We start from the raw sequence: 12,873 nt of genomic DNA, 5'->3' as shown, positions 1-12,873 counted from the left end.
CTTCTCATATCCAACTTTACGTGTGGCATGACAAAAGGTGGTGGAATTGGAATAGTTTTAAAAAGGATTGCAGGATACAACATTACGTCCATATTCAGAAGGTGTCTGCGCTTGGTTTGCCTATTCAGCATAATTCGTCTGTGTTAAGATCCTGCAATCATCTATTGATTGAGCAATTTTGGTTTGTCATGTTAAGAACCTGCAGTCGTCCACTGTTGGTTAGGGAGATGTTTTCTTTCCCTTAGCAAGGATTATAGCAGCTATGGCATAGATTCAACGTCCTGTTGTTTGAATGACTAATTGAATGGTTCCCCATAGTTAGTCTGCGGTGTGTTTAAGCGTAATGCACCCAGCGCAACTCGATCAAAAAGGCCATTGCCAGTGTTGCATCTGTTAAGCAAGGAAGATTTTTCGGTCGGCGGATGCCGTCCAATCGGTTGTTGGTTGTTGCAGATGGGACTAGAGTTAAAAATTTAAAAGCACGCCGGGTGCAGAAATAAACTGGGCATGGTTCTGCAGATTTGGGGCTGAGGTAGTGCGTTTCTTGTGATGCCAAACTATTCAAAGTATAATTTGGCAAAGAACGTCCAAATGTTAAATCAAGCCGAGACTCCAAGCAACAACTATGCGCTCGTTCTCAAAATCTGGGGGAAGCGTTCGAAAACTTTGAATGGAAGGGTGTCAAAGACTCGAGAGTCCAGCTACTGAATTGTTGCACCGTACAATAAGCACTTCACCAGTAGCACCCTCATGGCTGAATTCTAATAAAATGGGACAAAAAACTGGTTAGCATCATTTTGATTTCTGTGGCAAAGATTACAAAGATAACCAGCTATATATAGTTTGGCATAGGGCTGCAAACGAATCAAGCGGCTTGAGTCAAGCTCGACTCAAGTTCGATCAATATCGAGCTCGAGTCGAGTTCGAGCTGGCTCGAATCGAACTCGAGTTCAAAATATTAAGCTCGGCTCGCGAGCTCGAGTATATATATATATATATATATATATTTTTTTTTATTTTTTTATTTTAAGTATATATATATTTTATATTTTTTTAATTTTAATAGTAAAATTACATATGTATCCTTAAAAAAAATTATTTTATTTATTTTTTTAAAAATAAAATAATTATTTTTTTACTTTTTCGAATTCGAGCTCGAATCAAGTCAGCTCGAGTTTGAAATTGTCAGCTCGTCGAGCTCGAGCTCGAGTTCCCCCCCCCTCCCTCAACAACCGGGAATAAACATACGCACACACTACCTAAGGGAAACCCACAGTCCAACCCAAAAGGCATGCTGACTTTCAGGCCACAGTGAGGACCTTAAGTAGTACACACACATACCACTCTCAATCGATGTGGGATAGAGGGAACGGGGGAGGGAAAACACCAAGACTATTGCCAAAGGCTCACCAACGGCTTTTACCACTCCTTAATTTTCCATATCCACCTCAACAACCGGAAATAAACACACGCACACACTACTTAAGGGAAACCCACAACCCAACCCAAAAGACATGCTGACTTTCAGGCTACACTGAGGACCTTAAGTAATACACACACACATCACTCTCAATTGATGTGGGATAGAGGGAACGACGAGTTCGAGTTCGAGTTCAATGAAATTATGTCGAGACTCGGCTTGATTAGGTCGAGATTCGGCTCGTTTGCAGCCTTAGTTTGGCATATTTAAGTAGTAAATTAGATAAAAGGGGTACGAGAATGAAAGTCGAACTTTTGACCCAAAAAAAAAAAAGAATGATAGTCGAACAGTCCAATTTTTAGTTTGATTCATCTTTCAATTTCGAGTTTTCCGGCCTCTTTGATGATGAACTGACTCGATAAATAGGCTTCAAGAGTCTTCGACCATACCACAGTTAGAAGAGGATCCATGCACCGCTGCAAGTAGCGAGGCTGCGGTTTTATCAAGTCAAGCTTGATTCTAACATCGATTCATCTTTCAGCTCCACCGTTCACGAGTTTTCCCGCCTCTTTGATGATGAATTGACTCGATAAATAGGCTTCAAGAGTCTTCGGCCATACTACAGTTAGAAGAGGATCCACTACACAGCTGCAAGTGCATAGATAGGCGAGCTGTGGTTTTATCCCGCTGTCATTGAAAATGCGTATTTCATGCAATGACGGTAATTTTGCAAAACTTCGTCAGGCGTCGAGCAGACATAGTACTTCTACTAAGACTCCCTCAGAAATTAAAACATCCCACCAAAATCTGCAGATACTACTCCGCTGTAGTATCATCATCTCAACTCCTCCATCCAAACCCACGCGCCGCCCAAAAGGGTGAACTTGTCAAACTCTTACTCTCCGCACCCCAAAGCGCCCCTCGCCCAACAGTATTCTACTACTACAAAGTAGTTCACGCACAAATTGTTCGATGGGGCTTTGAGTCCAGCACCTTTCTAAATAACATTCTCTTGTCTGCGTACTTAAATTCTGGATGGTGTTTCGGGTATGCATATGCTCTGTTTGACAGAATGTCTCACAGGAATTTGACCACTTTTTCCACCATGATTAACGCTTTGTACAAGCAGTACGAGCTTTATAACGAGGCCCTGGTGGTGTTTTCGGAGTTCAGAAGAAGTTGTGGTCAGAACCCTGACGAGTTTGTTTTGGGTCCTGTTATTCGCTCTTGTACGCAGTTGAAGTGCGTTGGAGTTGGTCTGCAGTTGCATACCTCTGCCATTAGAACTGGGCTCGATCAAAATATATATATCGGGAACTGTTTGGTTGAATTTTACTGGAAACTTGTCGATGTCGAGGCGGCTAGGTTGGTGTTTGATTGTTTATTGATAAAAAGTGTAGTGACTTGGAATTCAATTATGACGGGGTTTGCAAAGAGCGGCAGGAGTGAGGTTTCACTGGACTTATTCAAGGAAATGCTGAGGACTAATGTTGTTCCAGATAAATATGTGATCTCCAGCGCTTTGAGGGCATGTGTGGCGCTTGATTTTCTTGAAGGGGGAAGGCAAGTTCATGCTTATCTGTTGAGAAGGGAAGCTGAAATGGATGTTCAAGTGGATTGCATCCTTATAGACTTGTATGTCAAATGCGGAAAAGTGCAGAGCGGGCGCAAAGTGTTCGATAGAATGGTGGTTAAGGATGTCATTGCTTGGACGACGATGATTTCTGGGTATATGCAGAATTTGTTCGATTGGGATGCCATGGAGCTGTTTGCAGAGATGAACAGATTAGGTGGGAAACCTGAGGAATATGCTTGTAGTTGCGTTCTCCTTTCGTGTAGTTCACTTGAGGCTCTAGAACAGGGTAGGCAAGTCCACGCCTACTCTCTGAAGTCAAATCTTGATTCTGATGGTTTTGTGAGTAACAATTTGATTTATATGTACTCAAAATGTGGCTCACTGGTTGATGCACGAAGAATCTTTGACACTATGGAAAACCTTGATGTCATCTCTTACAATGCTATAATAGAGGGACACTTGAGGCAAGAAAACTTGTATGAAGCTTTTGATCTTTTTGCTAAAATGAGGATGAATTTAATACCTCCAAGCTTGTCAACTTTCATCAGCCTTTTTGGGGTTTCAGCTTCACTAAACACCTTTCAATTGACTAAGCAAATCCATGCCCTTATGCTTAGATCTGGGTTCTCCTTGGACAAATTTGCTGGTAGTGCCTTGATTGATGCATATTCAAAGTGCCTATCTCTTGGAGATGCAAAATTGGTTTTTGAGGAAATGAAAGAGAAAGACATTGTCGTATGGAATGTTATGCTAGGTGGGTATGCTCAACAGCTGGAAAATGAAGAAGCTCTTAAGCTGTATCTGGAGCTACAGCTTTCTGGACTGCAATCAAACGAGTACACATTTGTTACCTTAATTGCAATAGCTAGTAACCTTGCAAGTCTGATACATGGTCTTCAGTTCCACAACCAAATCATGAAGACGGGTCTGAACTATGATCTGTATGTTATGAATGCACTTATTGATATGTATGCTAAGTGTGGGAGCTTGGAAGAGGCAAGAAAAATATTTGATTTTGCCAGTATGGATGATGTGACGTGTTGGAATTCAATGATAATGTCATATGCACTGCATGGAGAAGCTGAAGAAGCTCTTAATATGTTTGAGAATATGATACAGACAGGGGTAAAGCCCAATACTGTCAGCTTTGTTGGTGTTCTTTCAGCATGTAGCCATGTGGGGCTTGTAGACGAAGGATTCCGTCATTTTGGGTACATGTCCAGCATTGGTATCGTGCCAGAAACAGAACATTATGCTTGCATGGTTTCTCTCTTGGGCAGAGCAGGTAAGTTATATGAGGCGAAGGAATTCATTGAGAAGATGCCCATAAAACCAACAGCCAGAGTTTGGAAAAACTTGCTGAGTGCATGTAGAATGAACGATAATGTTAAAATGGCTGAACATGCTGCAGAAATAACAACTTCTATTGACCCAAAAGATAGTGGGTCATATGCATTACTATCAAATACTTTTGCTTCTCAAGGTATGTGGGTTAAAGTAAAGAATGTCAGGGACAAAATGGACAGGACTGGAGTGGTAAAAGAAACAGGATGTAGTTGGATTGAATTGAATAACAAAATCCACTCATTTACTTCAACAGACAGAATGCACCATGCTGCTAATCTTATATATTCTGTTATGGATCATTTGATTCAGCATATGAGAGGCATGATGTATGACAATGCTTCACTTCCTACTCAGTGACTTGATCTGCTGGTGAAAGGCTATCAGCAATAATGTTAAAAGAAGCTGGATTTATCAGCTGAGAATCCGGAATCTTTGAATATTCAAAGAACTGAAAAAATATATCAAGGATCTCTGCCAGACCAATTTGAATATGGTGGTTGCGATGTTATGTATCATTGTTCTTTTTCATTGAAAGACAAGGTTAGCCTCAGTTTCTTCTTCTTCTTTTGCTACACCTGATGACAATTCTTTCAAAGTGTTTGGTGGATTATCTGAAGACACTCCATTTGACTCACTTCACCAAACCAAAACTACTAGAAGGTAGCTTGAAGCACAATTAATAAATATCATGATTGAAATTTTGCAGAATTACGTCAAACTCAGTCCCTGATGCCATATATCTTTTCTGCCATTTGTAGGACTTCGGATTTGAGATTTGTCAATAGATCAAACTGGGGTTTTGAATTCAAGATTGTTATCAAAGTGGATGAATACATCAAAATTGTACAAACAATTCTCCAGGCAATCAGTTAATTGTTTAATTTGTTCAGGTATGATTTCTTGGGCTTGTGTGTTCTTGTATGTCCAAGTATTTGTGATTTTTTTTCTTAGCAAGAAATGCTAAAATCTTGTGTTGTATTTATTGCTTTGCTTCATCTATGAGACTAATTAATCCTTTTTGCTGTTCAGCTTTCTCTATGACCAAAGAACATGGATGACTGTGAGGCTGGCAACTTTTAGTTGTCCGCCAAAATAGTTAATTTCTTTTAATGTTTGGCAATTGTTAGTGCTAACTTTTTTATTGTTAACTGTTGGATTTAAGAATAAGAGATTACAGATAAGTTGAGCAGACTTTAAAGAACTAAATTTGGTTAGTTCATGGTTTTGAAATCTTAAAATCTTTTACTTGCTTGGTCATGAACTTTTGTTGACCAACTTTTAGGCCTTGTGCAATTAGCAGATAGTCTACAAACCTATATATACATGGAAGTTGGATATATGGAGTCTCCTTTTCTTTGAGGCTGTAAATAGATTCACCAAGCCATTTTGCTGGAGCATGCGTCAAGCATACAGTGGTTGATGCTTAGTCTTGATGTGCTTGTATATGATCTGTTTAGATAATTATCTCCCTGAAATAGTGAATGTTAAAAGGGAATCACCAGAATTTTGTTTAATGAGTAACTAGTATTTTTCCCCCCTAGAAAAAAATGAACTCTTTTTCTTGCAATTTAGACTGGTGGCTCATAACAATGTCATGTTTTTTAGGGCTCAATTTTCTCTATGCATTTTTGGGTTGTGGGGAGAGGGGCAAAGGAAATTTAATGAAGCAAAACAAAAAATTTTGATCAAGAGTTGGGTGGAAAATCTATGAGACCTGAAAAAAATTAATATTGTTGGTTCCAACCTATATGCATTTCTGAGGAATTTGGCATCTCTGGGCAAAAAAATATTTTAAGCCCACAATTCCTTTTCATCTGATGTGCAAAATTGGGCATGTTAATAGTGATAGTAGATTGTTTATAGGAAATTCCTTTTCACATTTAATCCATCTAAGAAGATGTTGTGATGTCCTCTGCATGGGATCAAGGTGAAACAACAATAATCTTCATATAAGAACAAAAACACAGAGGTCATGATATAGTTAAATTACTTTGCCCATAGAGTATGTATACTTACAGATTGACTAGTATTTGAAGAAGTAGAATACATGTTTTATTTTGGGCTTTGTAGTTTACGGGTGGAAAATGTAAGGCCATTCTACCTCAGGGAATCCATCATTTGTTCCAAAAGAAGGGTCAGCAACATTTGGTGGTGTGATATCCATGTGATTTCCTCCACTGCTGCTTCCTGCAGTGTTATGATTAACCATATTATTCCCTTCATTACTACATGCATTGGTATGGTGAAACCCTATGTCACTTGCACAACTGGGGAAAGTGTTGCTTGGTTTATTAAACATCGCCTCTCTTAGCCAGTTGTCATACTTCAAGTCTTCAATCAATTTTGGATTTGGTATATATGCATTTGTTTGACTGTCAAAGAACATTTGGTCATTTTTGAAGTCACAAATCTGGCTTTTATCTGGGATGATTACATTGCTATTATAGCCACTGAACCTTTGGTCGTTCTTGTAGCTTTCAATCAATTCTGGAGCTGGGAAAATTGCATTCACGCCACTCCGCCAAACTCCACCAGCTTTATTCTGTCCTCTCATCTGAACAAGAGAGGGAAGATGTTGATTGGCTGTTGAAAGTGACTGGTTCTCCTGTTCTTCTAACATGTCCAGTTGTGCGATCCTTCTGTTGCACTGGTTCATCTTATCAAGCATCAATTGAATCAATCCATTTGTTTGCATCATATCAAGTTCATTGATAGTAATCTTACCTTTCATGAGTTTATGCGTGAGGTATTCCCTTTCTTTCTTATCATTCTTCTCGTGAGCTTTCCTTGTGTGATCAACAATCTTGCTCACTGTTCCTGTAAGGAAGCTTTCATGTGTAGAAAATTTCCTGCTCCTATCAATATCCGGTACATTTAGGAATCTCATAAGCTTTTCTTCAACTTCATGGTGTGATGGCCAGACAAAAACATCCTTTTTCTCTTGATCCTGGACGATTACACCCACTTCAACATCGCACAAGGTTGAAAGCTGTTTTTCTTTTCTGAACAAGCAATCTCTACATTTCTTGAGAGTTGCTTTTCTTTGGCTCTTATTTGGAATTGCAACATACTTTCTCTTCTTTCTTGTCATAATTGCATGTCTTGAGTTTGTTGTACTAAATTACTTGGTTTGGTTTATATAGAGCTGGTAATAGATGGATTAGAACTCTTTGCCTCTTACATTTCAATATTGCTTAACCTGGCATAGTAAATCTAGCAAGAAAATCTAGGCTAGTGTAATTCATATAGAATTGAAGACATTCCATATACTGGTTTTCAGATAGATTTTCAAGTTTTGGGTTTCCTTTGTCTCCTATTACAGTAAGTGAAATGTATCTAAGTTATGTGGTTTCTTTCATTGATATTCAAAAGAATCGATTTACTTCCTCAACAACTGAGATTTTTCTTATCTTATACTTCATGTTTGTTAGTTCTGACTGGATGCAACTATTGAGAGAGTTTGGATTCTGGAAAAAGTGTGGATTCAATGTATTAATCAGCTTAGTTTTAAGGAGACAGCAGAAAATATGTTGTTGCCATTATTTTTTAAAATGTAGATGACTTTTAAAAGGAAAATATATTTTGTAATTTAAGGAGAAATAGATATTGTTTTGTGATGGACCATTTAAAAGTAAGAAATCTAATTTAGGAAAGAGGGATATTCCTATATGACATCAGTCATGCTGTCTTCTTGATGATGTCCTAAAATTTTGAGTTTTCACAAGAACTGTTTGATTCCTTGAACTTTTAGTACATGTCCCTTCATTCACCAATATACATAGATATCCCCATTAATGTTGAAATGAACAAATAAGCACTTGTGCTGGATGCTTTTCATCCTTCGCACTCACTCCTGAAAGTCTTAGAGGCTCTTGCTTGAATTACTTGACAACCATCCTCTATTTAGTTATGTTTTGGTATGATGGATACATGCACTTGCATAAATTTCTTGCCTCCATTTTGATCCACTGTCCAATTTTAAAAATAAAGCCATGTTATTTCTTAGCTTTTTTAGCTAGCTACAACTTAAGATGCATTGGATGCAGCAAGAATTTTAAGTTTGGTTTTGGAATTAAAACTGAATTTTAGCAATTAATCCCATCGTGCTGAGGTTTCTTCTTGTGATTTATGAAGGCAAGCTTTTGAGTGGTTGGGATTTTTGGTAATTTAACAAGGCAGTTTAAATGTCTAGATTTCTATGATTCCGTAAGGCAAGCAAAGTGTAATTATTAAGTAATTGGAATATGAATGAAAATTTTCTGGTTATAAGCAAAGGAATCAAATAATTTGGAAGACTGATGATAAGTCTTTTAAAAAATGGACAATATACCATCAATACACATTTGAGAACAGATTCGATGTTATCAATTCCAATTGAATTTCAAAAATAGGTTTATTAGTTTAAATTTAGTAGGGAAGAAAGGAAAGAGATAGATATATCAATTATATCATACTATAATTGAAAAAAGCTTGGGCTTTAGCAGTTGGAGTTTGATATTTGTTAATTTTTCTCATGCTAGATATATCAGTTATATCATGCCCAGGAATCATACTATGGTCCGAGGAAATTGTAAAAAAATCTGTAAACTTTTCTCACATTTTTGGTGTCATGAATCCCGTGGATGTTGAGGAGTACCTCTTGAATTAGTAGGGAATAATTAGAGAAAAATCAGGATGTATTCTTGTAGTTCAGTTCTATATACAGTAATTATCTCATCTTGGATGGCGTAATTTACCTAGTTCTTTGGTTGTGCTTCTTGTGTTTGGGCATAACTGCTGTGTATTATTTTTTTAATCGTTATCAAAATTCCCAAATGTATGAAACTTATCCCATCTTCTTTACCAGTTATATTGGTTGAATTCCTCCTTGACTAGTTAGCTAGTGAAGTTCTCATGTTGAGGAGATGTATAAAGGTGTTTTGCAGCCTTATCTCTAAAAAATGCGTGGGAAACTGCAGATCGTGTTAAGGCTATTTGTTTGCTATAGAGTTAAGATATAGTTTCTTCCTGATATGCCATGTCATTTCTTTGAGAAAAATTGTGCTGGTGTTGGGTTATGTTATAGAAGTATCCATATTTACAGTCCATATTAATGCATTCGATAAGATTCTATCATTGTGTACATGCACATATCATTTTTATAATCTATTCACTTACCAGGAAGTAATACCACATCAGAAGGGAGCTTTTATCCTTTTGAGAACGTCTTAATCTATGTTTCTTTTTCCCCTTTTCCTAAACTTTTTGCAATTCTTTCTCGCATAGCCTTTTTGAGTTAATCAATAGCTATACAGCCAAACTAGGTTGGCCCTTGGCTTGACAATTAATGGCTGGTTTAGTTTTACTTGTTTCATTTACTTCCATGTTATAGTTGGTCCAAGCATGCATTTGAGACTTCTCGACACTGCTTCTAGATAGGTGTCAGGCCCTTAGGTGGCATAGGACACCTATAGGACTATGATAGTCCAACATAAAGGCAGCCGGCATGAGATATATCACAGTATTAGTAAATTGTTACTTTAGTATCGAATGATTTTGGGTATAAGCATTTGCAGTTAACCAGAAGAAATTACCAGTTTTTTGAGGTCAAAGGGCTGAAAAAGGGCATCTGACATTTGAACTCTGAAATTTCAAGGAGGAGAATAGCAAGTAGATAAAATTTTATGAATGGCCACTAGATTTCCAAGTGATGAAGCAGAAGGCAAGTTCATTTTAAAGAACCAAAGAAAGCTGAAAAGAAATAAAAACATCATAAGTGCACATATTAGTAATTGGCTTTCCTCTTCTAGAATGAAATTGAAACATGGATACTGATTCATTGAATGACTTCCACAAACAAAATTACTTCTACTCGATGATCACTTCTTGAGTGGAAACTCAATAATGTATCAAAGAACAGATTATTATACTAAGCTGTGACTTTTTTGCCTCAATAATCAGGTCTGTGCATTCAGGACTTGTAACACTATGAACCATGATAGTGTTATAGACATGGAATTGCAGAGTTGCCATACAATTGAATCTTCTACCTCAGAGAGGTACAATTCTGTCTTTGGACAACTGTCTCGCACTTCCACCATGTCCTACAGCCCAATCTATGTAAACTCATGAATTTTTTTCTCTTGGTATCTCATTGATCTGTTTTGTCAAGATTGCATGTTTCAGCAATCTGTCTTTATTATTTAACTTAGTAGTGCATTTGCTTGGTGAATTTTTTTTATGTTTGTATGATATTTAGTTCTCGTTTACTTTTGAGTAGAACTGTCAGAAGCAACACAAGTTGGGAAAGGCTGCTTATTTGGAGGTAGTTCTCCTTCACTTTCGAGTATAGCCTTCAGAACCAACACAAGTTGGAAAAGGCTGTTGATTTGGAGGTAGTTCTTTGGCTCAGTATTGGTTTGGTTGGAATTTTTGATGCTCATGGTTCACCATGCACAGGTATCTTAATAACCGTGAAGTGATTACAGAATTTTTTTTTTCTTTTTTGTGACACTATGGAAAGTTGAAGTCCAAGATAGTTTGAGCTAAAGGTTTTCTGCATGCGAAAAAGATAATTCTCAACATTGATTTTCTCTACATATTTTAGGTTATATAAGTAGCTGTGTTGGGACAGTTATTTGCTCAGAAAATGGGCTTATTCGAGCTTACATGTAACTTAATGCAATTATCATAATAACAATCATTTTACGTGCAGTTCTGAAGAATCAAAGATGAACAACACCAAACCCTCCCCGTCTCTCCCCGCCTCAGTTCCCCGTGTACATTTACTGCAATAATTTGGGCGCTAAAATGACTTCCTCCCAAATACCAAGCTATTCGTTATCCTAAAATCATTTCATGACTTATGAGACAGAGTTGAATGTTCAAGAAGACTTAAATGCCATGTATGGACAATTTTTATTTGTGGAGGATAGCATGCAGACGCTAGAGGAATTCAGTTTCTGGTCAATTTCAAGAAACATGTTACTCCTGGCGATTGCAGGAAATCAGGGTGAAGACTCATCGATCCCTGTTTGTGAAGAACACCAGATTAGGCGATTGAATACAAGTTCACAACATAAAGTAACCTGTTATGAACCTTGGAGATAACAGCATGTGTATCAATCTTATGTTTACATAGAATCAAAATTTGTTGGGACAGGATTGTGATGCTAAAGTAGGTAAAGGGCATCAAGCTATTGAAATTTATCTCCGACGCTGGGGTTGGCGTTTAAGTTGGGAGATTTGAGGCATGCAGCTTTTCCCATGTTTCCCGCAGAGGTGATTGATATTTTTGACGTTGTGGTTGGTTGCTCCCACTTGTCAAATTCCTGATTCTTTTTTCCCACACTTTCTTGGTCTCAACTAAAAACATCCTCAAACCATCTTTTTGCCTCGTATTGAAATCTTTAAGCGTTATTTTCATGAGGCATGCAATTTCCAGTTCATCATTTTTTTTGGTGGTTCTTTTGATCTTTTGCTACTTACTTTTCACACTTTGAACAAGGTACCTTTCGTGAGTTGTCATTTTCTTGCTCTCTATCAGGCTTGATGAGCATAAAGAACCAGAGGAACTTCTCTTCGACTTCTTCTTGACATGGCCAAAATGCTTATTCACCATTCGCCTTGGAATCTTGAATAATTACGACAACATTAACATCATATGAGGCTGAAAGCTCATGCGCTTCCATGAACAAAGTCTCTACTCTTTTTATAAGAACTGATTTTCATGTTGCCTCATTTATACCTACTCCGGTGTGTCACCTCTGGTGTTGTTCAATTTGCTAAGAATTATGTTTAATGGAATTAATTATTTCTATAACGTCATCATTACTTTAGCATGTAATATTGATTCTTTAACCATGGATTTCTTAGATTAAGGTAAACATTCTAATATGCCTAGCGGAATAAAAGTCCAAACGGCCAAAAAAAAAAGGCTAAATTCTTTTAGATGAGAGGTAAAACTTGATATGAATCGTAGTTCAGATTCAAGTCGGTTCATTGAGGGCGACCGCGAAAGTCGCCGAATGTGTCAGTGAGTACAAAATGGAAATAAAATCTAACATAAGGTATTTGCCAGTATGCAATTATACGTATGCCAAGATAGTTACAGTAAGAATTGAAATTTGTTGGATTGATTACCATTACCACAGTTCAGAGCAACACACCTTAACTCATAGTTTCAGTATTTCTACTGCTCTTTCTAGTACTTGCTGATACATGTAAATACTTGAAATGAAAAAAATCAAGGATAATTACAAAATCTTTGTAGGGTTTATGGCATATATCTAGAGCTGTCAAAACGGGTGATTCTGGCGGGTTTGGGTGGGTCACGCTTGGATAATGGATATAATTGAGTTAAGTCATTTATATTCATTTAATGAATGGGTATAGGTATGCCTAATTACCTATTTATGAGTCATTTAAAAATTTACTTTTTGTTGTATATAATTTGACAAGAAATAACAGTATTTTATTATTATTAAATTAGTAAAAAATTCAAATTTATTTGCTTAACATTCACTAAGAATTTAGTTTAAATGTATAATTA

General features: G+C 37.2%; 1 protein-coding gene across 8 annotated transcripts; it reads left to right on the top strand.

The window, feature by feature from the left end:
• Window positions 1-1,713: 1,713 nt before the first annotated feature.
• Window positions 1,714-11,672, top strand: LOC140009379 (pentatricopeptide repeat-containing protein At4g39530-like). Of its 8 annotated transcripts, XM_072054691.1 has the most exons (7): window positions 1,729-5,003; window positions 5,102-5,233; window positions 6,818-7,089; window positions 7,265-7,324; window positions 10,284-10,381; window positions 10,603-10,781; window positions 11,038-11,672. In XM_072054691.1, the coding sequence occupies exon 1, from the start codon at window positions 2,136-2,138 to the stop codon at window positions 4,698-4,700; it is 2,565 nt and encodes an 854-aa protein (XP_071910792.1). In that variant the 5' UTR covers window positions 1,729-2,135; the 3' UTR covers window positions 4,701-5,003; window positions 5,102-5,233; window positions 6,818-7,089; window positions 7,265-7,324; window positions 10,284-10,381; window positions 10,603-10,781; window positions 11,038-11,672. The 8 variants fall into 8 exon arrangements, with proteins under 8 accessions (XP_071910787.1, XP_071910792.1, XP_071910791.1 ...); XM_072054690.1 differs by lacking the exon at window positions 7,265-7,324; XM_072054687.1 differs by having other exon boundaries at window positions 7,265-10,381.
• The last annotated feature ends 1,201 nt before the right edge of the window (window positions 11,673-12,873 follow it).

This window comes from Coffea arabica, chromosome 6e, assembly GCF_036785885.1.
Source record: "Coffea arabica cultivar ET-39 chromosome 6e, Coffea Arabica ET-39 HiFi, whole genome shotgun sequence".
Lineage (NCBI taxonomy): Eukaryota > Viridiplantae > Streptophyta > Magnoliopsida > Gentianales > Rubiaceae > Coffea > Coffea arabica.
The sequence above is the reverse complement of the archived record's forward strand: the minus strand, read 5'-3'. Positions and strand labels throughout refer to the sequence as shown.